Source organism: Ornithorhynchus anatinus, chromosome X3, assembly GCF_004115215.2.
Source record: "Ornithorhynchus anatinus isolate Pmale09 chromosome X3, mOrnAna1.pri.v4, whole genome shotgun sequence".
Lineage (NCBI taxonomy): Eukaryota > Metazoa > Chordata > Mammalia > Monotremata > Ornithorhynchidae > Ornithorhynchus > Ornithorhynchus anatinus.
This window is the reverse complement of record NC_041751.1, coordinates 319,506-342,172: the sequence shown is the minus strand read 5'-3', so window position 1 is coordinate 342,172 and position 22,667 is coordinate 319,506. Positions and strand designations below refer to the sequence as shown.

The 22,667-nt window shown below is 60.7% G+C and overlaps 1 protein-coding gene and 1 long non-coding RNA gene across 2 annotated transcripts in view; both read left to right on the top strand.

Moving 5' to 3' along the window:
- Positions 1–1,465: 1,465 nt before the first annotated feature.
- LOC114807561 lies at positions 1,466–8,283 on the top strand. Its single transcript, XR_003755617.1, has 3 exons — positions 1,466–1,550; positions 6,692–6,845; positions 7,849–8,283. It is a non-coding gene; the product is annotated as an uncharacterized LOC114807561 (long non-coding RNA).
- Positions 8,284–14,787: 6,504 nt separating this feature from the next.
- Positions 14,788–22,667, top strand: part of PHLPP1 (PH domain and leucine rich repeat protein phosphatase 1) — a 45,795-nt gene continuing 37,915 nt past the window's right edge. Inside the window, 1 exon segment of the mRNA XM_029053643.2 lies at positions 14,788–14,986. Coding sequence (XP_028909476.1) covers positions 14,893–14,986 — 94 coding nt within the window. The 5' untranslated portion in view covers positions 14,788–14,892.

The window sequence follows — 22,667 nt, the reverse complement described above, 5'->3', positions numbered from 1 at the left end:
GAACAGACGCACTCCCCGCCCGCGGTGACTTGTGGCGGGATTAGAACCCAGGTCCGGGCTCCCCGCACTAGGCCGGGACAGGCCAGGGGCGGGGGCCGCTGGGACTTGTAGTTCTCGGGCCCCGGGGGCCGCCGGGACTTGTAGTTCTCTGGGGCTCCGCCCTTTCTGGCCCCGCGGGCCGCCGGGAGTTGTAGTCCTCGGCCCCCGCGGGCCGCCGGGACTTGTAGTTCTCGGTGGCTCCGCCCCCCCCCCCCCCCGAACCCCGCGGGCCGCCGGGACTTGTAGTTCCGAGTGTCGGCCCTCCGGGCCCGGCCGGCCCCCGCGGCACTCCACTTCCCGGGATGCCCCGCGGCGTGACGTTTCGGTGGGGCCGGAGGCCCCGCCCCCCCAGCTCATGCATAGTCATGAGGCCCCGCCCCGCCGTCACGGAGCGGCGGGGCGCGCGGGCCCGAAGGCGGAGCCCCCGGTGGAATGTTTGCCTTGGACACATAATCCCCGGGCCGCCCCGGGGGCCGCCGCTCCCGGCCCGCCCCCCTCCTTCCCTCCCTCCCTCCCTCCCTCCCTCCTTGCCTGCAGGCGGGGGCTCCGGGGCCGGGAGGACGAGGAGGGGGCGGGATCCGGTGGGATGGAGCCCTCCGCCTCCGCCTCCGCCTCCGCCCCCGCCCGGCCGGCCGGGGAGGAGCGCGGCGCGGAGGGTCCGGGCGGGCTTGGGGAGCGCAGGAGGCGGCGGGCAGCCCCGCCCGGCCCCGGCCCCGGCCCCGGCCCCGGCCCCGGCCCCGGCCCCGGCCCCGGCCCCGGCCCCCGCGCCCGCCCCCGCCCCGACGGCTCGCTGCTGCTCCGCCGGGGGCGGCTGAAGAGGAACCCGTCCTCCTCCTCCTGGTCCTCCTCCTCCTCCTCCTCCTCCTCCGCCGCCGCCGCCGCCTCCGCCGGGAAGAGCCCCCCGGTTCCCCCGGTCCCCCCGGCGCGCCAGGCGGCCCCGCTGCCCCCGGCCCAGCGGGACTGGGTGCGGGGCCAGCTGGGGAGGGGCTGCCTGCACGTCCTGCCCCCGCGCCGGCCCCTGCGCGACCCCCCGGGGGCCCCCGCCGCCGGCCCCGGGACCCCCGCCCCGCCCCGGCCCGTCCTCTGCACGCTGGACACCACCGCCGCCCAGCTGGCCGCCAGGCTCGGCCGCCCCGGGACCCCCGGCCCCCGGCCCTCCTCCTCCTCCTCCTCCTCCTCCTCCTCCTCCTCGGAGCTGGAAGGGGCCGGGGCCTCCTCCTCCTCCTCCGCCTCCTCCTCCTCCAGGGAGGCCCCCCCGTCCCGCTCCGCGTCCCGCTCCCCGTCCCGCTCCCCGTCCCGCTCCCCGTCCCGCTCCCGGTCCCCGTCCCCGTCGGGCCCGGCCGCGCTGTTCGTGCAGCTGCACGGGGAGGCGGCCCGCAGGCTGCAGCCGCACGAGAAGCCCCTGCAGCTGCAGAACGACTACCTCTTCCAGCTCGGCTTCCGCGACCTGGCCCGGGTGCAGGAGGAGGGCATGGACCCCGAGATCGGCTGCCTCATCCGCTTCTACACCGGTAAGACCGGCCCGGCCCGGCCCGGCCCCGGGGACCCGCTCCGCCGGCCCAACGCTTAGCTCCAAGCGCCCGGGAATTGCCGTCGAAGAGAAGGACGGAGCGCCCGCTCCACACCGCCCGTCCCACCTCCACCCACCCACGAGAAAAACCGGGGGCGCCTAGCGTTTAGGATAACCGGGGCGATCCGTTACCCCCGACCGCTCCCCGGCCGGGGGTGGAGACGGAAGCTGGGGCGGCCCGTCCCACGTGGGGCCCGGGGGCCTCGTCCCCCTTTCCCACTCGAGGGAAGCGAGAGGCCCGGAGGAGTCCGGCGGCCTGCCCCGGCTCCCGCGGCCCACGAGGGGCGGGGGTCGGGATTAGAACCCACGACCTCCCGGGCCCCGAAGCCCCGCCGCCTCGGCCCCCCGCCGGGAACCCGCCCCCGCCCCGCCCCGCCACCGGAGAGCTCACCGCGCGCGAGACGCGGGGGCCGGCGGAGGACCGTCGGGGTCGGACGCGGTCCCGGGGCCCGGCTGGGGCTCGTGGTCCCCGTGCCCGTTTTACGGGAGAGGCGACCGAGGCACCGGGAGGCGACGTGACTCGTCCGGGGTCACGCGGCGGACGGGTGGCGGGGTCGGGGTCGGGACCCGGGCCCCCCGACTGCCGGGCCCGTGCCCTTCCCGGTGGGCCGCGCCGCTTCCTCGTCCTCCTCCGCCTCCGCTTCTTTTTCCTTCTCCAGCTCTTCCCGTACCTCCTCCTCCTCCTCCTCCTCCTCCTCCCCCTCGCTTTGGGCCGGGAGCTTCGCGGTACCCGGGAAACAACGCTCCGCTCCGTCGGACGGACGAGGCCGATCCGTTCGGTTGTATCTGTCAAGGGCTTACTCCGTGCGGAGCGCCGGACTGAGGGTTTGGGAGATCCTTCCTCCCCCCCCCCCCCCCCCGGGAATACTGGGAATCTCCATCTCCCGGGCTGCCCCGCCAAGGGACTGGGCCCGGCCCCGTCGTCTTCCCCCACCGCAGGTTGGCGGGTGGCCGGAGGCGAGGGACCGAGGAGATGAGGCTTCGGCTTCCGACGGCCTCCGGGGAGAAGTGTCCCGCCGCAGAGGCGCTCCCCGACCGGAGGCCCGCCCCCGCGCCCCACTCGCTCTTCGGGGCCCGCGGCCGTGGCGTGCCCGGGCCCCGCGCTGCCCGTCGGTCGGTGAAACGGCGGCGCCCGCCGAGCGCTCATCGGCGCCCGGGAGGGTGGGGCGGAAGTGGCGGAGACGATGGATCGCCGGGACACGGGACCGCGCGCCGGGCGGCCGGTACCGTGACCGGTAGGCGCGACCCCCCCGCCCTCCGGGAATACCAGGCGCTCGGGTGCCAAGGGTCAGTAGATGGGACTCCTGCCCTCGAGGGGCTTACCGTCTACCGTGTGCGGAGCGCTGTACTTGGAAGAGCGCGGGAGTAGACGCCATCTCGCCCCGGAGGAGCGTACGGTCTCGCCAGAGCCCCTGCTCCGTCCCGGGCTCCTCTCCCCCCCCCCCCCCCCCGTGTTCGACCTGGAGTCCCGGTCCCCCTTTCCCCGGGTCGGGGTGGGGATGGGAATAGCCGTTTCTGCGAGGAGAGCTTGCTGGGGGGCGGTTCTCTCTCTGTCTCTCCCCGTCTCTCCGTCCCTCCCCGGGCCGAGCCCCGCCAGCCTCTAGGGAGCGGCTCCTCGGCCTCTTTCAGCGCGCCTCCCGCATCAGACGGCTCCGCGCCGCTCCCTCCCGGGCCAGGGCCGCCGCTCCCCGTGTTTGGAGGAGCCGGCTCTCCTCCCCGAGGTCCCCGCGTGGCGACTCGGGCGACGGCTCGCGTCTCAAACGGGCCGGGGAAGGCCCGGCCCTCGCCTCGGTGCCGGAGATGTCAGCTGGGTAATTTTGGCCGCGCGGACGGCGTCCCGCACCCGGGGGAACAGACCGGCGCCGAATTGCCGCCCGTTATCCGTCAACCTCCCCGTTCCGTCTCTGTCGGCTCACGCCGGGCAGGCGGGGACGGTGGGCTGCCGAGTTCCCGGTTGACGGGGCCCGGATTCGCTGCCGTCGGCGACCTACCGCTTTCCTTCCCAAAAGCCGACGGAAGGTGCCCGGGGCTCTCGGGGGAGTCCCCTCGCCGTAGACGGCGGGCACGGCCACGGCCGTCCGGCCCCGGGGCCCGAAATCCTCCCCCGCTCGTTCGCTTTCAGAGCGTCGGCGGTCGGGAAGCGAAACGCTCGCTGCTTTTGAATGCCGTTCTGGCGCATCAGACGCGTTCGTACCCTCAGTCGGTTCAAACCGACGGAGCGGCTCCGTAGTCTACGTCGCAGGTTGTAGTTTCGACGTAGCTTTTGGGGGCGACGCCGTCACGCACCCGGAGGGTGCCGTTATCTGCGGCGGAGCCGTGTTCCGGACCGGCCTTTTTCCGGAACGACGCTACTGACTTGGGCTTTTGATCGTCCGTGTCGTGAAATTTAAATCCCATCCTCGTGGCGTGCTTCCTACAGACGCCGCGTAGGGGGTTCCGTCGCACTTGTGACGTGCCTCGTTTGTGGACTCTTCATTTTCCCTCTGGCTTTCGGGTTTGACGTGGGGCGCGCTTGCGGCGTTCTCCCGTCTCTGAGTTTTGCCATCTAAAGAGAGTGAAACCACAGTTGGCGATGGGCACGGGACACGTCTGCTAATTCTGTTGTATTGTGCTCTCCCGAGCGCTTAGTGCTGTGCGCCTAGCAAGCGCTCAGTAGATACCGTTGCTCGATGTTCTCCCCTAAAAGGCGGCCCCCTTTGGCCCCTTGCTTGGGAGCAGAAAGCCCTCGCGGGTCATGGGAGCCCCGTGTCCTTTGGGTAGCGAGGGTTTGGGCGGAGGAGGCGGGGTGTGGAGCCGGGCTGCCCGGGGGCAACTGGAGGGGCTGAGCTGCCCGCGCGGCGGACCCCGCTTGGGGGTGGGAGCGGGGAGGGGGCTGACGGCCCATTCAGCTCCCCCGCGGGGCCTGTCGGAGCCATCGGGGAGCGTGTTCGAGCCCCGGGGAGGGGTGCGGATCGGGCCCGAGCCCGCGAGTGGGGGCAGATAATAATAATAATGATAATAACGATGGTATTTGTTAAGCCCTTACTAGGTGTCGGGCACTGTTCCGAAGCGCTGGGGTGCTTACGAGGTAATCGGGTTGTCGTCCCTCGTGGGGCGTGCTTTCTTAATCCCCATCTTCCAGGTGAGGTAACCGAGGCACCGAGAGGTGAAGTGACGTGCCCGAGGTCACACGGCAGTCGGGTGGCGGAGCCGGGATTAGAACCCACGTCCTCTGACTCCCAAGCCCGTGTCCTGTCCTCCACGCCGCGCCGCTTCTCGTCTGCAGTGGGGGAAAAGGTGTTTGCGGCGGAGGGTGGGGGTGAGGGGGTGACGCCTCCGGGGGAGGAGGTCACGCCCGAGCCCCTCGTGCCCCCCAAATTCGGCCTTCGCGTTTCCCGGCGGGTGTGTTCTTGGAGCTCCTCGCCCTCGACGAGGGGAGAATCGAGCGTGGACCGTGGGGCCTTCTTCTTTGCGTTCTCGGGCTGCCGTCTGAAGCGGACGGAGCTCCGTCGTCTGCGTGGTTGGCAAGTGGTTTGCGGCGGGGAGGGGAGTGCCAACCTCCGGGCGGAGGTGCCCCGCCAGCCGGGACCTTGCCGTTCACTTCTGGCTTGCGGGCGGCTCGTGAGGAATGGGGCCGGGGGAGAAGGGTGCGAGCGCCTCGCTGAGAGGTTTGAGCCCCGAGTGCCGTCTCCCCTCGGCAGTATTAAAAACCGAGGGAAGTTGTCGATTGTTGTGGTGGTGGTGGTGGTGGTGGTGGTGAACCGGAAAGGGGACCGTGGGAGTCGTGGGCGGGCTGGGGCGATTGGAATCTCTGGATGGAACACGGAGAGATCCGTCCGCAAGCCGATGCCCACTGCGGGAAAAAGAGTTACTCAAAAAGTCGCTCCCCGGCTCAAAAGCCGTCCTTTAAAATCGAAGGCCTTGGGTCTTCCGGAGATGACCGTCGTTGACCTGTGGTCGCGCGGTCAGTCGGGTTTGAGCGCTTACGGTGGGCGTAGCGCTGTACCAAGCGCTTGGGAGAGTACGGTATAGCGGTGTCACGGACACATTCCCTGCCCACGGTGAGCCTAGGGTCAAGGCGGGGAGACAGGCAACAGAAGGGCAGGCGAATGCAGGACGTGGGTCTCCGATGGATCGGTTCCCTTTTAGAATTGGACGTTAAGATTTTCCTTCCGAGACTTTTTCTGGAAAACTTGGTTGGGTTTGCCCCGCCTTGAAGGATCCTGAATCCTGATCTCTTAATGGGTCTTAATGGGGGCTGTAATGGGGTGGGGGGTGGGTCTCCCACTCCACTACCTGTGATATTTTTCTCTTCATTTCCCCTTATCATCACTTTCCCTCCCTGCCTTTGCCGCAGGCGGGGGGAAGCGCTCCAGCCGTTTCCGTTCCAAGGGCCCTGGGGTTGGGGGGCAACCACCTCCGGGATAGCCTCACCCGCCTTACCCTCTCCGAGACCCTCCAGTCTTACACCGGAGAACCAGAAACCCTAGAAGGTGTGGACCGGCCTTAAGCTATCCCATTGACAAGCCGGTTCTTATTACTGTAATTAGAGCAGAATTGGCTAACGCCGTACAAGCGTGTGACAGCAGAGAGTGTGATATTTTCCTAATTTGAAGAACGAAGCTTTCCGAATCCACGGTTCCTCTGGTGTGTGTACGACACGCAGCTGCCGCTCCCTTCGCTCCCGGATCCGGGAGCAAGAGGGCGGCGGGATCTTTCCTTTCGGCCCTCTGCCCCACAGCCCTCTTTGGCCTGTTAGCTCATTCATTCATCTCCCTCATCGGCCCCCGGGAGGGAGGGCAGGTGACGCTCACCATTTTCAAGTGCTGTAAGGTGTGATCTGTCACCCGGAGAGTTTGAAGTGACCCAGCCTGATGAGAGCCCGGAGACGGTTCACTAAAACTTGGCAGAAAGCCGCCCCGCCCCTTGCGATTTCAGCAAAACCAGTTCATTTCCCTTCTGCCGCTTCTGCCTTAGGTTTTCATGTAATGGTATTCGTTGAGCACTTACTATATGCCGGGAACTATACTAAACGCCGGGATAGCTAGAGAATGATCTGGTTGGACACATCCCTGCCCCTCAGTCTTAATCCCCATTGAACAGGTGAGGTAAGTGAGGCCCCGGAAGTTAATGACTCGCCCAGGTTCACGCGGCAGACGACAGACGACTCCGGCAGACCTCCCGGAGAGGCACTAGGAAACCCGCAATCGGCTTAGATGGATCGCCAAGCCAGACGGGGTGAAGACGGAAGCTACAGGTCTGATTTCATTGAAAATACGGTGGGTGGGTGGGTGTGTATTCCCACATCTACACCCACGCACACATTTTGACAATCATTTAAAACGAGAATACTAAGACGGACATCGCTTGTGCCCTGGTTCGTCATTCCTCTCTGCCCGTACATGTCTCTGGACACGCGTGTCCCCGTGTCTCTAGGCGTGGGCCAAGCCCAGCCTAACCGCCAAGGTCACCCGGCAGCCTCTTCCTCGGATTGTCTCTGGGGCTTTCGTCACAAAGCCTCGCCGCGTTCTCTGTTCTGGCTGGTTGGCTGGCGGGGGTGGCGTTCTGTGGGGCGGCCTTCTTTGGAGACGGTTGCCTATCACGGGTGTCAGCCGGGCCGTACCATTAAAGTCTTGGGAAAAATTCCCACTGAGGTATCTGTACGGAACTGTAGAGGCAGCCCGCACAGCAGGGGTGAGGGGAACACGTGGGAATCCGTAAATGAGAGGAGAAGGCAAGGCAGGATCGGGCATCCGACAGGCGTCTCTCACCCTCCCTTCATTTACGTGAACTCCTCCGAGGTGGCTGGGAGGGAACTTCTCCGAAGCCGCCTCTCTTCCCTCTTGACATTTCTGATCCCCCCGGCCCATCTCCCCCCAGCTAATCGCCCCTCCTTAGATCCCCCCCCCCCATCCCACGTCAGCATTTCAGGGCCACCTGAGCACTCGGATGCTCTGAGCCTCCCGGGAGCACTTGCCGATGGATCTTTATACCCGATCATCTCCTCCTCCATTGAAAGCTCCCACGAGACTATATGCGCTTTGAGGGAAGGATCGGGTCTACCGACTCTCTCGTAGTCTACTCTGCCGCGTGCTTAGTACACTGCTCAGCACACGGTGAACGTTCAATAAATACCATTAGCTCATGGATTGATTCCTCCTAGCAGTCATCTACTCTGGTGGGTAGCTGTCTCGCGCTCTCTCAGGCTGTCTTGTGTGCTCTCTCTCGCTCTCTCTCTCTTCCTCCCCCCTTCCCCATAGTCAGCCTCTGAGAACCGTGAGGACTGGGACCTTATGCATTTGCCTCGATTGTACTGCCAGCTGCTAATACGGCGCTCTGCACACAGCCTGCGCCCAAGAAATACTATTAGTCGATAAGGAGGGGATGTCGAAGAGGAGCGGTTGCGTCTGGAAGCCGTCGCTGGCGGGCCAAATCCCAGCTTGGACTCTACCGATCAAGCGGACCGTCAGTCGATGGCATTTGAGCGCTTACTGCGTGCAGAGCACTGTACTGAGCTCTTCGGAAGAGTGCACCGTAACAGAGTCGGTATAGACGCTTCCCCCTGCCCACAACCCGACGGCCCAGAGGGGGAGACATTCAGTGAAATAAATAAATAAATTGCTGATCTACACGAGTGCGTGGGGCACAGGTTGGAGAAGCAGCGTGGCTCAGTGGAAAGAGCCTGGGTTTCGGAGTCAGAGGTCATGAGTTCGACTCCCGGCTCTGCCACTCGTCAGCTGGGTGACTGTGGGCAAGTCACTTAACTTCTCTGTGCCTCAGTTCCCTCATCTGTAAAATAGGGATTAAAAGTGCGTGAGCCCCACGTGGGACAACCTGATTACCCTGTATCTCCCCCAGCGCTTAGAACAGTGCTCGGCACCTAGTGAGTGCTTAACAAATACCAACATTATTGGAGAAGCAGCGTGGCTCAGTGGAAAGAGCCTGGGCTTTGGAGTCAGAGGTCATGGGTTCTAATCCCGCTCTGCCCCTTGTCAGCTGTGTGACTGTGGGCAAGTCACTTAACTTCTCTGGGCCTCAGTTACCTCATCTGTAAAATGGGGATTAAGACTGTGAGCCCCACGTGGGACGACCTGATTCCCCTGTGTCTACCCCAGCGCTTAGAACAGTGCTCTGCACATAGTAAGCGCTTAACAAATACCAACATTATTATTATTAAGGGTGAATAAAGGGTGCAAATGCAAGCGCAAAGGTGACACGGGGGGTGAGAGAGTAGAAGAACCGAGGCCTTAGTCAGGGAAGGTCTCTCGGAGGAGATGTAAGCTCGTTGTGGGCAGTGAATGTGTCTGTTTATTCTTGTTTTGTACCCTCCAGAGCTCTTAGTTCAGTGCTGTGCACATAGTAAACGCTCAATAAATACGATTGAATGAATGTGATTTTGCTGGAACCAGGGGCTCTCTGGGGGCTAGTAGAGAGTTGCAGCTTAGGAAGACGACAGCATTCCCCGGAACCTGCTCTGTGGCGTCTCCGAATCGCCTCTGGCAAAGTCATTTGACCCCTAGATTGAAGTGCGAGGCCCCAGGGAGTGGGCCTAGAGATGGGTGGCCGAAGAGCCAGGAGGGACCGACGGCTCCGGGATGTTTGTCCCGCCGAGCGAGCGCGTCCGAGGGTGTCTCTTTCGGGCAGGGCGGAGCGGACGTTCATTTTCACTGGGGCTCGTCGTCCGGGACTCAGCTGGCGGGAAGGTGGGCGGACGGGAGTGGGAATATCACCTCCCCATCATCCCTCCCCGACTTCCATCTCGGCTTGGCTTTCGCTTTTGAAGGAGATTAGCCTTTAGCTTCCCAACCCATTTTGCTCATCCCCAATCCGTCGTAAAGATGATGATAACGCAAACAACCGAGCAGGGCGCTGGGGAGGGGACAAGTCAACCTAGTGGGCCTCAGTTCCCATCACCCGTGAGACTCACTTTCTAAGGGGGAAGGAGACTGGGGATCTTATCTCCATTTTCAAGATGAGGAAACTGAGGCCCAGCGAGGTTCAGTAGTATTCGTGATAGTAATGAAAATAATGGTTTCAGGCACCTATTGTGTGCAGAGTGCCGGGTTGGCCACGACTGCATCCAGGTCGTTTGCCGCCTCTTCAGGCGGGGCTGTGGACGGTAAATCGAGGAGGTTCTCGGATCCCAGCCCGGCCCTGCTTTCCTCCGTTGGCGGCTACCGGGGACTGGCTCCGGTCCGGCCAGCAAGGCTGTCGTGAGGGAGCCTTCTCAGATCGTTGTTGAACTTCTGGGACAGTCGGATTTGTTCCGTAGTTTTCCGGCCCGGGTGGCACTGGTGGCGGTAAAATCCGGGAGATTACCGTGGAGGTTAATAATAATAATAATAATAATAATACTGGAAGACACGATTCCCCTGTCTGTGTGTGTCCAAGTAAGCTCCTTGAGAGCCGTCAGTCATATCATCCGTCTTCAACTTTTGCAAGCACTTAGCCCAGTGCTTTTAGGCACTCAACAAATGCTGTCTGTGGTAATCCCCTGCCCTCCAAGTTTGCCATCCTAGTTTACCTCGCTGATTTCCTATTACAAGCCAGCACACTCGCTTCGCTCCTCTAACCCCAACTTGACCCCTGAACCTCGATTTCATCTATCTCGCCGCCAACCTTTTGCCCACGCCTCCTGTCCTGGAACTCCCTCCCCTTCACTCCCATCAGACCGACACTTTCTCCCTTTTCAAAGCCTCATTAAAATCCCATCTCCTCCAGGGGGCCGCCCCCTACCAAGCCCTCAATTCCCCCTGCTCCCTCTCCCTTCGGCGTCACCCTCGAAATGGGATTTGTACAATAACACTAGTGGCGTGTTTAAGAGAAGTGTCTAAGAGGAGGAGCAGCGTGGCTTAATGGCAAGAGCCCGGGCTTGGGAGTCGGAGGATGTGGCTTCTAATCTCGGCTCTGCCGGGTGACCTTGGGCAAGCCATTTAACGTCTCCGTGCCTCAGTTACCTCATCTCTAAAACGGGGGTTAAGACCGTGAGTCCCACGAGGGACAGTCTGATTACCCTGTATCTATCCCAGCACTTAGAACAGCCTTAGATTTGGACAAAAATCCCGCAGGTTGTTTTGAGCGCATGAGAACCGAGGCTCCGGGTAGCTGAGGTCGCAGTCTCGAGAGAAGAAAAATCAATCGGGGAAAGGCCCGGAGGAGGTGGGGATTCAGGAAGTTTGGAAGATGGGGCGACTGGGGTGTGTGGCAGGTTTGCAAGCCGGGAGGGAGAGGGAGTCGCGCCCTTTTCTAGACAGATGTTGGCATTGGAATGGGGGCGGAACTCCCCGGATCTTTCAGGTGCCATCCGATAGGCTCAAACCATAGTTCTTTTTGGTTTGGGAAGCCACACATTTGTCACTCTGACCTACCTCGGTGAAGACCTTTATTTTACTTCTAGGAGGCAGGTTGGCTTTAGTTTGTGTATTTTCAAAGCTATCCAGATAGGTGAAGTCTAGCCCTTCTTAACGAACGGAATGCAGTTGCAGGAACGTTGTGAGGCTTGGAACACCCTAACCAGAATTGTTTTCAGATAAACATGAAACCCTGATCAAGGTGGTCGTCCTCATGATTCAGCGACCAGAGGGCCCGGGATCGCTCTAACGACTTGGAGGCCGTTGATCTCCCGGTGCCTTCCCGTCTCGGTCAGTCCGTCAGCTCGGGCTCCTCACCTCTGGCGCGTCCGAAGCCGAGGGCCTGGAGGGGCCGGACGGCTCAATCCGTCGTCCCGGGCCTGGCCTGGGCCGGCGGGCATTAAGCCCTTTCCGGCAGCTCCGGGGTCTGTGGGCCGTGGCTCTGGCTGTCCCTGGGGGTTGGGGAGCCGGCCCCGTCCCTGCGCGCCTGGGGCCTCCCACGGTCGAGAAAGACGGCGAGGCCGGCTCCCTTCGGGCCGGGGCTGCCGCCCTTCGCGGTCGCCCGGCCTGGGTGTCGTCGAGGCTCCTCTCTGCTCCGTCTCCCTGGCGCGGCGCCACCCCGAGCCTACCCCCACTGGCGGCGCAGGAGGAGGGCGGCAGAACCTGCTCGTCTGCTTCTGGCTCGGAGCCTCGCTCCGTCGCCCGCCTGCCCTGACCCGTCGGCCGCGTCTCTGGGCCGCCGTCGGCAGCGAGGCGCGCCCGGGAGGCCGGCGGTGAGGCTTCTGCCCCGTCGGTCCACCGGTGAAGCGGTGCGGCTAGTGGATAGAGCCCGGGCCTGGGAGACGAGAGATCACGGGTTCTAATCCCGGCTCCGCCACTTGTCTGCTGCGTGACCTTGGGCAAGTCACTTCGCTTCTCTGTGCCTCAGTTACCTCAGCTGTAAAATGGGGATTGAAACTGTGAGCCCCACGTGGGGCAGGGACTGTATCCAACCTAATTCTCTTGTATCCACTCCAGGGCTTAGTACAGTGCCTGTCACATTAGTAAGCGCTTAACAAATGACATCATTATCAGTAGTAGTATTGTTGTTTCCTTCCTGTAGCCATAGCGGTGGGTTGGGGATCCGTTGGGTGAGGAGTAGGGGGGTAGGACCTGCTCTAAGGTAGGTCTTTTAATTTATTTTTTGGGGGGTGGGGGCCTGTGGTCTCTCAGCAGACTTAATAACAATAACGTTGGTATTTAAGCGCTTACTACGTGCAGAGCACTGTTCTAAGCGCTGGGGTAGATACAGGGTCATCAGGTTGTCCCACGCGAGGCTCACGGTCTTAATCCCCATTTTACAGAGGAGGGAACCGAGGCCCAGAGAAGTTAAGTGACTTACAGCTGGCAAGTGGCAAAGCCGGGATTCGAACCCATGGCCTCTGACTCCCAAGCCCGAGCTACGCTGCTTCTCTGTGACTCCCCCCCCCATTATGCTGGACCAGGCCATCCTCCCTCTGGCCCAGCCAGCTCAGGCGGCAGCCAGGAAGTCTAGTGAGTGAGACGGAGTTATAGACAGGGTTCCCGCTGACCCCCACGGGCGGCTTGGGAGCCGAGCAGCGGCGTGCGAGTGAAAGCTCCCCGAGGGCAGGGGACCTGGCCCCTGTCGGGCTCCTGTCCAGTCTGGTGCTCGGCGCTCAGGGGCCGAGCCAGCACCTCTGGCCGTAGGTCGCCCTGAAACCCCGGAGTGACCGAATGCCTGCGACAGGTCGGTCAGGTCTCCGAGTCCACGCGGCGCTCCCGTGGTGCCGTGGGGCCCCAGGGGAGGGAGGCGAGGTTTCCCGGGAGAGCTGGCAAGGTGAGGGAAGAAAAATCTGATTCATCTGGGCAGCCAGTGACCTTGTGGAAAGAGCACGAGCCCGGGAGTCGAGGGACCTGGGTTCCAACCTTGGCTCCTCCGGTTGCCCGGGTGACCTTGGGCAAGTCATTTAACTTCTTGGGGGCCTCAGTTTTTCCTCGTCCGTAAAATGGGGATTTAGTACCAGCTCTCCCCGCCCCCAACATTTAAACTATGAGCCCCACATGGGACGGGGCCTGCGTCTGACCCGATAATCTTACGTTGACCCCGGCGCTCAGTACGGCACTCGCTCGTGGTAAGTGCTTATCGACTACCACCGTTATCGTTGTCACGTATGTTTGTTTAAAGTGACTCTCGGGCAGAACGTGAAATTCTGCGTTGAGGTTGCGTTATTTATGGACCGTGACTCGTCCCGTCCCGTCCTCCCCACCGGCTTCGCCGCGCGTATCCTCCGTGGCAGTCGGTGGAGCGGAGCTTCCGGCTGGAGGCCGAGGCTTCCGTTTCGGACGCTGTCACGGCGCGCTTGGCTGTCCTGACCTCCCGCTCATTTGGCAGGCGGAAGGGATGGAGCCACGGCTTTGGCCCCGGTGGTGGGGATTCGGCCCGGGGGAGGGTCCGGTGGTACCCTTGAGCTCTGCGGGTTGCCCGGTCCTCGCCCGTGTCCTGCCTCTGGCCGGGAACGCCCCACCCCCTTCCTACCTGACGATCACTCTTCCCACCTTCAAAGCCTTATGTATTTTTTTAATGGTATTGGTTAATTGCTTACTATGTGCCAGGCACCTTACTAAACGCCGGAGTGGACGCCAGCTGAGGAGGTCGGACACAGTCCGTATCCCGCTTGGAACGGTGCTCGGCGCTTAGAACAGTGCTCTGCACATAGTAAGCGCTTCGATACCAATATTAACGTGGGGCTCGCAATCTTAATCCCCATTTTACAGATGAGGGAACCGAGGTCGGAGAAGTGAAGTGACCTGGCCGAGGTCACACAGCAGACCGGTGGTGGAGCTGGGTTTAGAACCAGCTCCTCGGACTCCCGGGCCTCTGTTCCGTCCACGAGGCCACACTGCTTCTCGCTGTGGGCAGAGAACGTGCTTACCGACTCCGTCCTACTGTATCCTCCCAAGTGCTCGGTTCAGTGCTCTGCATTCAGGAGGGCTCAATAAATACCATCCGCCGATTTGACCACCTCACGCAGAGTGCTTCGGTCATTGCTGGGAAAGAGCTCGTTGTGGGCTAGGAATGTGTCTCGTCTGTTTATCGTTGCATCGTACTCTCCCAAGCGCTTAGTACGGTGCTCTGCACGCAGTAAATGCTCAATAAATACGACCGAATCGAACGGATGGTATTTCAGACCTAGTCCCCGGCAGGCTGGACTGTAAGTTTTACTTGTCCCCTCGGGCTCCGACCCGGTGCGCCCCAGGCTCTGCCCTGGTCAGACTCTGTCCCAGGGGCCGGGGCCGAGCCGGAGAGCCGGCGGGGCACGGAGCGGGCGCGAGGCGGAGGAGCTGAGGCCGCTCGGGGTCGGGGGGCATGGGAGCGAGGAGTAGGGGCTGCCCCACGGCCTCTGGCAGCGGACGGAGACCCTCGGGCGACCCTGCGCCGCCAGGGGCGGGGTGGGTTCTCGGCCTCTCGGGGGGGAGACCGGGCTCCTTCGAGAGAAGGACTCCGCCGGGCCGAGTCATCTGGCCCGGCTCCTTGGAAAAGGCCTTTATTTGTGTGCCGCTTAATTATATTAGGAAATAAAAGGCGGAATCCATTATAGAGCCGGGCTCTTTGTGGTGCTTCTGAATTCCTTTAATTTAGTGGCTGCACAGGAGATGAATTCAGGGCATTCACAGCCTGGGCTATCTTTCCTGACTCTGGGCCAGACCCTATTCATGTCCTTCTCCCTGCAGGAAGTTCTCACATTCGGAGGGGAGGTGAGGGGGAGGAGAGAGCCGAGGGAGAGGGAGGCTTGGGGAGCCTCGGAGAGGGGGGAGAAGCTCGGGGAAACTCCCCTCTGCGAACCGCCCCGTACCCCCCATTCCGATCTCCTCTCGAAGCCAGAAAAATCCGGATGACGGCACGGCCCGTTGCGGGAGCTGCTAACGCACGAGCGAAGAACCGGAGCGGTCGAGATGCCGCTGGCGTCTGTTTGCCAAACAGGGTTGGAATTTGCACAAGTCTGTCTCCCAATTTGGCCAAACCGTTTCACGATTCGGGCAGCGGCAGGTCAGTTGAGGGGAGAGGAGGGAGGGAGGAGAGAGGGTCCCGGGTCCAGTTTCCACTCAGGTATTCTTTCCCAGCACTTAGGACGGTGCTCTGCACACAGTAAGCGCTCGATCGGTCGTATTCATTGAGCGCTTACCGTGTGAAGAGCGCCGTACCGAGTGCTTGGGAGAGTATGACTCGTTCCCTGCCCGCAGTGAGCTTACCGTCTTGAATTTAATGCCTCCTATTAGTACTACTGGAGGAAGAGGCAGGGTAGACTTGAGAGAAACTCTAAGTCCTTTGGTGAAACCCTTGGCTGCTTCTCATTGATTCCCGAATAACCACTGTGCTAGAGAGTGCTGGGATTGGGGGCCGGGGTGGGGGCTCGGGCTGGGGACTGACCCGTAAGCAGGCAGGTGGAAGGGACCGGGCCCTCTGGGAACCGGCTCAGAGCAGCGTTGGTGGTTAGACGGTGATGGGTGGTGGCCGGGCACGGCTCTGATGACCGAACCTGTGCCCGGCTGGCTCCCCGCCGTTCCCTGCGTCCTGCTCTCTGGCCGGCCACCACGGTGGACGCGACCTCTCGCCCGGCCCTGGCGCGGTTGCGGGATGGGCCGGCCTTCCCTGACCTCTCCACCGAGGGGCCTTCTCTGACTAAGCCCTCCTTTCCTCTTCTCCCACTCCCTTCTGCCTTGCCCTGACTTGCTGCCTTTATTCACCCTCTCTCCCCCTCCCCCACCAAGCCCTCCAGCATTTATGGATATACCTGTCATTTATTTATATTAATGCTCGTCTCCCCCGTTAAACTATAAGCTCATCGTGGACAGGGAACGTGTCTAATTCTTATATTTCACCCTCCCAAGTGCCGAGTGCAGTGCTCTGCACAGAGTAAGCACTCAATAAATGCGATTGACTGCCGGGAGTCCACCCTCTTGGCCAATGGTAGATTGAGAGCGGCAGGCGAGCCGGGCCGTGGGCTCCTTTGGGTGAGCTTGGGCTGTCCAGGAGGTCGTGCCCACTGAAGTCTGGGGAGTCGATCGGAAGCGGGTGGTGACCTTGGCGGCGGCTGGTGGTCGCCGCTTGGCCTTGGGCCCGTGGGGCTGGCTCCTCGGTTCCGGGGGCTGGCTTCTGGGGTCGGTTTTTCAGCTTTCCTTTTTTTCCTGCGATTTAGTTCTCTCAAACACCTCCAGCTGGGATTGCTTTTGCCCTTCTGGGCTGCTGCTTCTGCCATGGAAGATTTGTGCTTCGCCGAGTGCCGGGCTTAGAGGCAGAGGACAAGGAAAGTGTCTGCCAACTCTGTTAATAGTAATTATAGGAATAATAATTATTGCATTGAACGCTTTCTATATGCCAGGCACTGTTCTAAGGGCTGAGGTAGATACAAGATGAATTGGGTTGGACACAGTCCCTGTCCCTTAGGGGACTCACGGTCTCTGTCCCTGTTTTACAGCAGAGGGAACTGAGGCACAAGAAGTGAAGTGACTTGCCTAAGGTCACACAGCAGACAAGCGGGAGAGCCGGGGTTAGAACCCATGACCGTACTGTACTCTCCCAAGCGCTTAGTACGGTGTTCTGCACATAGTAAGTGCTCAATGAATGCCGTTGTGGATGATGACAGGGCATCACGTGCAGATCAGGTTGGCCTTTCTGCCAGGTAATAATAATAATTTTGGTACATGAAAAGCACTGAAAAATGTGCTCAGCAGTGAATTTAAACAGATCTTAGTATACTGGGGTAGATACAAGGCAGCCAAGTTGGGCACTGCTCCTATTCCAGAAGGGGCTCATAAACTAAGTAGGAGGGAGACTGGGTAATTCCCATTTTACAATGAGGAGACTGAGGCCCTGAGAAATGAAGTGACTTGCCCAGGGTCACACAGCAGGCCAGCAGCAAAGCCGGGATTAGAATCCAGGTCCTCTGACTCGCAGGCCCGGACTCTTTCCACTAGGCCATGCTGCTTGCTGATCAAACTCAAGAGTTTTCCCCTAAATACTCTTTCTCACCTGGGCAAACTCATCCCGAGGACTCAAAGATCTGAATCGGGCTATGAGGGATTTGCTAGTTTTGGCTTTTAATCTAGGGTCTTCACCCCAAATCAGCTTGCTGGTGTTTTCTCATTTCATATTTTGTTAATGAATTGTACATCGCCTCGATTCTATTTAGTCGCCGTTGTTTTTACGAGATGTTCTTCCCCTCCACTCTGTTTATCGCCATCGTTCTCGTCTGTCCGTCTCCCCCGATCAGACCGTAAGCCCGTCAAACGGCAGGGACCGTCTCTATCTGTTGCCGACTTGTTCATCCCAAGCGTTTAGTCCAGTGCTCTGCACATAGTAAGCGCTCAATAAATACTATTGAATGAATGAATGAATCGGGCAAGCGCAGGAGCACGCTTCTGCAGACAACACCTGCTCTGAAAAATGTGCCTGTCAATTCACATCAGGCCTTCTGCCTGGGGAACTCGGGTGACGGATTCCTCGGCTCTGAAGGCTGGTTCCTGGGGCTTGGTTGCTTTGTTTGGATAATAGTCACACTTCCCAAATCCCAGTGGCGAGCCTCTCTGTGTGCTGGGATGAAGCAGCGTGGCCCAGTGGATGGAGCGGGGGCCCGGGAGCCAGAAAGACCTGGCTTCTAATACCTGCTCCGCCACTTTTCTGCTGTGTGATGTTGGGCACTTCTTTGCGCCTCATTACCTCTTCTGTAAAATGGGATTTAGGACTGTGAGCCCCGTGGGGGACAGGGACTGTGTCCAACCTGATTACTTTGTATCTATCCCAACGCTCTGAAGAGTGCCTGGCACTAGTAACCGCTTAACAAATACCATTAACAACAACATAGTAAGCGCCCAACAAATACCATTTTAAAAATGAAAAATCTCCAAATGGGGCAGGGCCTGGGTCCAATCTGATTTTCTGGTATCTACCACAGTGCTTGGAACATAGTAAGCTCTCGATGTCAATTGTTGTTGTCATTAGAAAGCGCGTCGTCGCTCGGTGCTAAAAAGAAGGCTGGGTTGCTCTGTCACCTGGACGTCAGGGAGTTTGGCTTGCAGTAACAGCGTGGCTCAGCGGGAAGAGCCCGGGCTTGGGAGTCAGAGGTCATGAGTTCGAATCACGGCTCTGCCACTTGTCAGCTGTGTGACCGTGTGGGCAAGTCACTTCACTTCTCTGTGCCTCAGTTACCTCATCTGTAAAATGGGGATTAACTGTGAGCCTCACGTGGGACGACCCGATTACCCTGTATCTACCCCAGCGCTTAGAACAGTGCTCGGCACATAGTAAGCGCTTAACAAATACCAACATTATTAACAACATATGGCGTGGATTTAGTGCCTAACTAGCTGTCAGGTCCTGTGCTGATCGGTTGGGCTGCTACAGGGTGGTGAGAGCGGATCCCGCCCCTGCTTCTTGAGGGGCTCCCGATCTAAGAGGGAGGGAGAGTGGGGATCTTGTCCTCTTTTTGCAGCTGAGGAAACGGTAGTTCAGGGGGCCTGAGGGACCTATCCAAGGATCCCGGTGGCCCGAACTCCCAGCCGCGTGGCCTCACCGGGCTAGACCCCGCTGCCTCCCACCGGGTCCCGAATGTGACCGGTGCGGTCCGGGGCCCCGTCTTGGCCTCTCCGGGCCTCACCTTTCCCTCCGGGAGGAGGCTGGGCTGCACGACTCCCTCCACGCGGTATCGGAGTAGGGGCCGGCAGCTCTGCAGGGCGAGGTGGAGGCAGCGGACTGGCTTTGAGATCACCAGTGACGGAGGGAGAAGGCCGCTGGGAAGTACGCTCCCTCCCTGCGAGTGTATTTCCTTTCAGGGCTTGTGTTTTGTGGGGGGAAGGCCCCGGTTTCCCAGGAGGATCAAAGCCAGAGGCCGGCAGAGAGAACTCTGATCCGTGACTCTGGCTTCCGCACACACCCTCCCTCCTCCCCCCCACCACGTTTAGAAAGGGGCCCCCACCACGTTTGCAAAGGGGCTCTGCGGATTTGGGGATTTGGAGGAAGGTTCTTCAGAGAAGGACCCGGGTCAGTCAAGCCTACGTTCCGCCCCTCCGCTGGTTGAAGGGCGAGGCCTGTCCTCTTCCCTGCCCACCCGGGGAGAAGAGCAAAGCGACCTCTTCTCTGGATGTGGCTGGCTTGCCGGGGAAAGGTGTGGATCCTGAATGGCTTCCTCCTCTTCCTCCACTTCTTGCTCCTCCTCCTCCTCCTCCTTCCCCCTCGCTCCCTACCCTTCCTTCCTTCCTTCCTTCCTTCCTCCCTCCCTTGCCTTCCAAGCCCCCACGCTCGGAGCGGGCAGCGTGCGTGTCTGGCCCTCTCTGGATCTCGGGCAGGGCGACTCAGTCCCGAGGCTGGCTCGGCTGGCCCAGCACGGCCCAGCACCGCCCTGCACCGCCCTGCGCTGCCCAGCTGTGTTGACGTGGGGCCGGGGAGGGGTTCCGGGTGAGCGGGCTCTAGAAGGTGGAGTCCATCCCAAGGGGACTGACCCTTCCTCTGCTCTGATACATACTTGGTCCCGCCCTGCGCGGCCTGACCCTTTCTCACACCTCCTCCCCGCACCCTGTCCCCTCCACCCTCAGCGGGCCTTCGGTCTCAGAAACACCCCCTCCCTCTGCCCTCAGCGGACCCCAGTTTCGGAGGCGCCCCTCCCCACCCCGGCGGACCCCGGTCTCGGAGACGTCCTCTTCCCTCGCCCTCAGCCGGCCCTTGGTCTCAGACACCATCCCCTCTTCGCTCCCTCAGACCTCCAGGCTCAGGGACAACACCCCCACCCCAGCGGAAGCTCGGTCTCAAAGACACCCCCCACCCTCAGCAGACCCCCGGTCTCGGAAATGCCTCCTCCCCGGCCCTCGGCAGGCCCCCGGGCTCGGAGACTCCCCCATCCTGCCGGCTGGGTCGGATTCCTTTCCCGTCACTTCCATTTCTGCCGATCCGGTGATTCATTGAGAAGTCCGTGAACCCTGAATTTTTAGCCCCGTGAGGCGTTTTGCTGTCAAAAGACGGTCATTGTACAAGATAAAAATTTTTTCAGGCAAGTAGGGTTGTGCGAGACAGTTAGGCAGTGAGGCCTAGTGCGCGGAAAGAGCCCGAGCCCTGGGATTGAGGAGACCTCGCTTCAAATCCCAGCTCTGTCACTGGCCTGCTGTGTGTGACCCCGGCCTAGTCACTTAACTTCTCTGAGTTTCCTCATCAGTGAACCGGGGTTAAGTAGTCACAGCAGATCTTCCTCCTTCCAAGGCTGTGAGCCCCACGTGGGGCCTGGCAACAAGGGTCCCGGGGCCGGGAGGGAGTGGTGTTCAGGTGTGTTTGTGTCTGTCTCTCTCGCTCTCTCTTTCTCCCATGCTGTCCTCTCAGTGGGCGTCCGTGAAGGGACTTGGGGGCGGGCCTTCTGCCTCTCGTGCCTTTGTCTCCCCCGTGGTGGCCCTTACCCAGCCCAGGTGTCAGTGTCAGTTGAACCGTCATGATCGTGACTGGAGGAGTGAGGAATTCGGGGCATCCTGCCGCACCTGGGCTTCGGGGGCAACCGGCCAAGTGGGCCGTGGGCCCGGTGGATCGTGGCTGGAGGTAGGCAAGCCACCCAGAGAATGAGGATCGGTGGCCTGGCACCAAGGGGCCCTTTCGCGGCCTGAGACGCGAGGGCCACAGGGCAGCGTCCTGGGAGCCGACACCGCGCAGGGCGGGGTGACGGGGGAAGGGCTAGTAGCCCCGTTGCTGGTATGGCTTCTCCAGGCTCCTACCGTTTGCCCCGGGAGTAGGACCCACCGTGATGACCGTCGTGACATCCGGAGCCTGCGGAGCGGGATTTAAGAAAGATAAACTCTGCCCTCTTCTCCCGTCGCCTCCCCTTCTCCTCTTTCCTCTTCTCCTTCAGCCCTGCGAGGGCGAAAACCTTCAAGTATCTGAATTGTCTATTTCGTCTCCTGCCTGAAGAGTTGAATGGCCCAGTGGAAGATTTGGGAACATGCTTTTGCTCCGTCCTGGGAAGTTCTATTTTTGGAGCGCCCTCTGGGCAAGTCTCATATTTGACTGCGGAGAAGTTCCCTTTGACCACCCCCCCCCACCCCCCCCCCCCCCAGTTTGTAGGCAGGCGTGCTGCCTGCCAGGTGCCTCGGGACCGGGGCCGCTGACGCCGGGGAGTATCCCCCGGCTGGCTCAGGCCTCTTGGGATTAGAGCGGGACACCACTCCCACCCGCCTCACCACCGCGTGCTCCTGCCGCCTCTCTCTGTCCCTGGCCAGGGACCAGCCGGATGTTCCAGAGGGGATACCAGCCCCGCTTCCGGCTTAATCCCTGTTGCCGGAGTGGGTGATGACTCCGTGGGTTTTTTTCTTTCTTTCTTTCTTTCTCATCTCCCAAGTTGGCACATTCCCAACTTCCCGAGGTTCTAGCCTCCCGGGGCCGACTCGGCTTCCCGCGCGCTGCCGGCCGGGCCTGCGAGTGGGGACCGAGCATATCCGTAGTGGCTTCCCGTTCCTCAGCGTGCACGTGAGGGACCGGGATGGGGACGGGGACCGGGGAGGAGGAGGAAATGCAAGCTCTTCTCCCGGGATACCAGGGTGTCCCTCTTCATGTCGGGAACTTGCCGATTAAGGCGCTTCATCTCCTCCTGCCTTCTCATCACACCTCGCCGATCCCTTCTACTGGAGAAGCAGCATGGCCTAATGGAAGGAGCACCAGCCTGGGAGGCAGGGGACCTGGATTCTAATGCCAGCTCTACCACGTGTCTGCGATGTGACCTTGGGCAAGTCGTTTCACTTCTCTGTGCCTCAGTTACCTCATCTGTAAAATGGGGATTAATGCCGTGAACCCCAAGTGGGACAGGGACTGTCCAACCCGATTATCTTGTATCTACCCCAGTGCTTAGAGCGGTGCTCGGCACTTAGAAAACGCTTACCAGATACCACGGTTATTATTATCGTTAGAGGTCGGGGGCGTCTTGGGTGAGAGGAAGCAGGCTTGGCCCACCTGCACGGGTCCTTTAAAGACCTGACAGTCACCTCAGCCTCTCAGCGTAGACGTCCATATCCATCAGTGATTTTAACGTCTGTCTCCCCCTCTAGACCGTAAAGCCCCTTTTGATCAGGGAACGCGTCTCCCAACTCTGTTGGGTTGAACTCTCCCGAGCACTCAGCACGGTACCCTGTCCACAGGAAACACTCAATATATACCATTGATTGAGTCAAGACAGTCAGATCACGCGGTCCCTGACCCAAGTGGGACTCACAGTCTGAGGGAGGGAGAACGGGTATTTAAACTAGGAAGGACCAGTGACCGCTGAGTTGTAGAGGAAAAGGAGAACGAGGTAGGAAGCCGGGAGGTGCTCTGAAGGCCAGGACTGTAACAGGGGAGAGAGGGAAAGAAGTCTTGGAGCTCCTCGTGGGCAAGGAAGGCGTCTGCCAACTCTGCTGTGTTCTCGCAAGCGCTCGGTTCGGTGCTCTGCGCACAGTAAACGCTCGGTCCATTCCTTGATTGATCGATTTTTGAAAGTTGAAAAGGATTTGTTTTGTTTTCCTGTTTGACTCTCAGCTTTTCGAGTCCCGTCATTGTTGTGCTGTTTGCTCAGTTCCCCGAGGTCGGTGTTTGGTTAGGAGGGGGAGGGAGAGGAGGAGGGCCGTGGCATGTGTTAATCCAGAGCGAGGCCGCACACACTCTCCCCCAAAACAATCAGAGCCCAGTATTCTGCCGAGTGGGATGTCGTGATCGGCAAACAGAGAGCCTT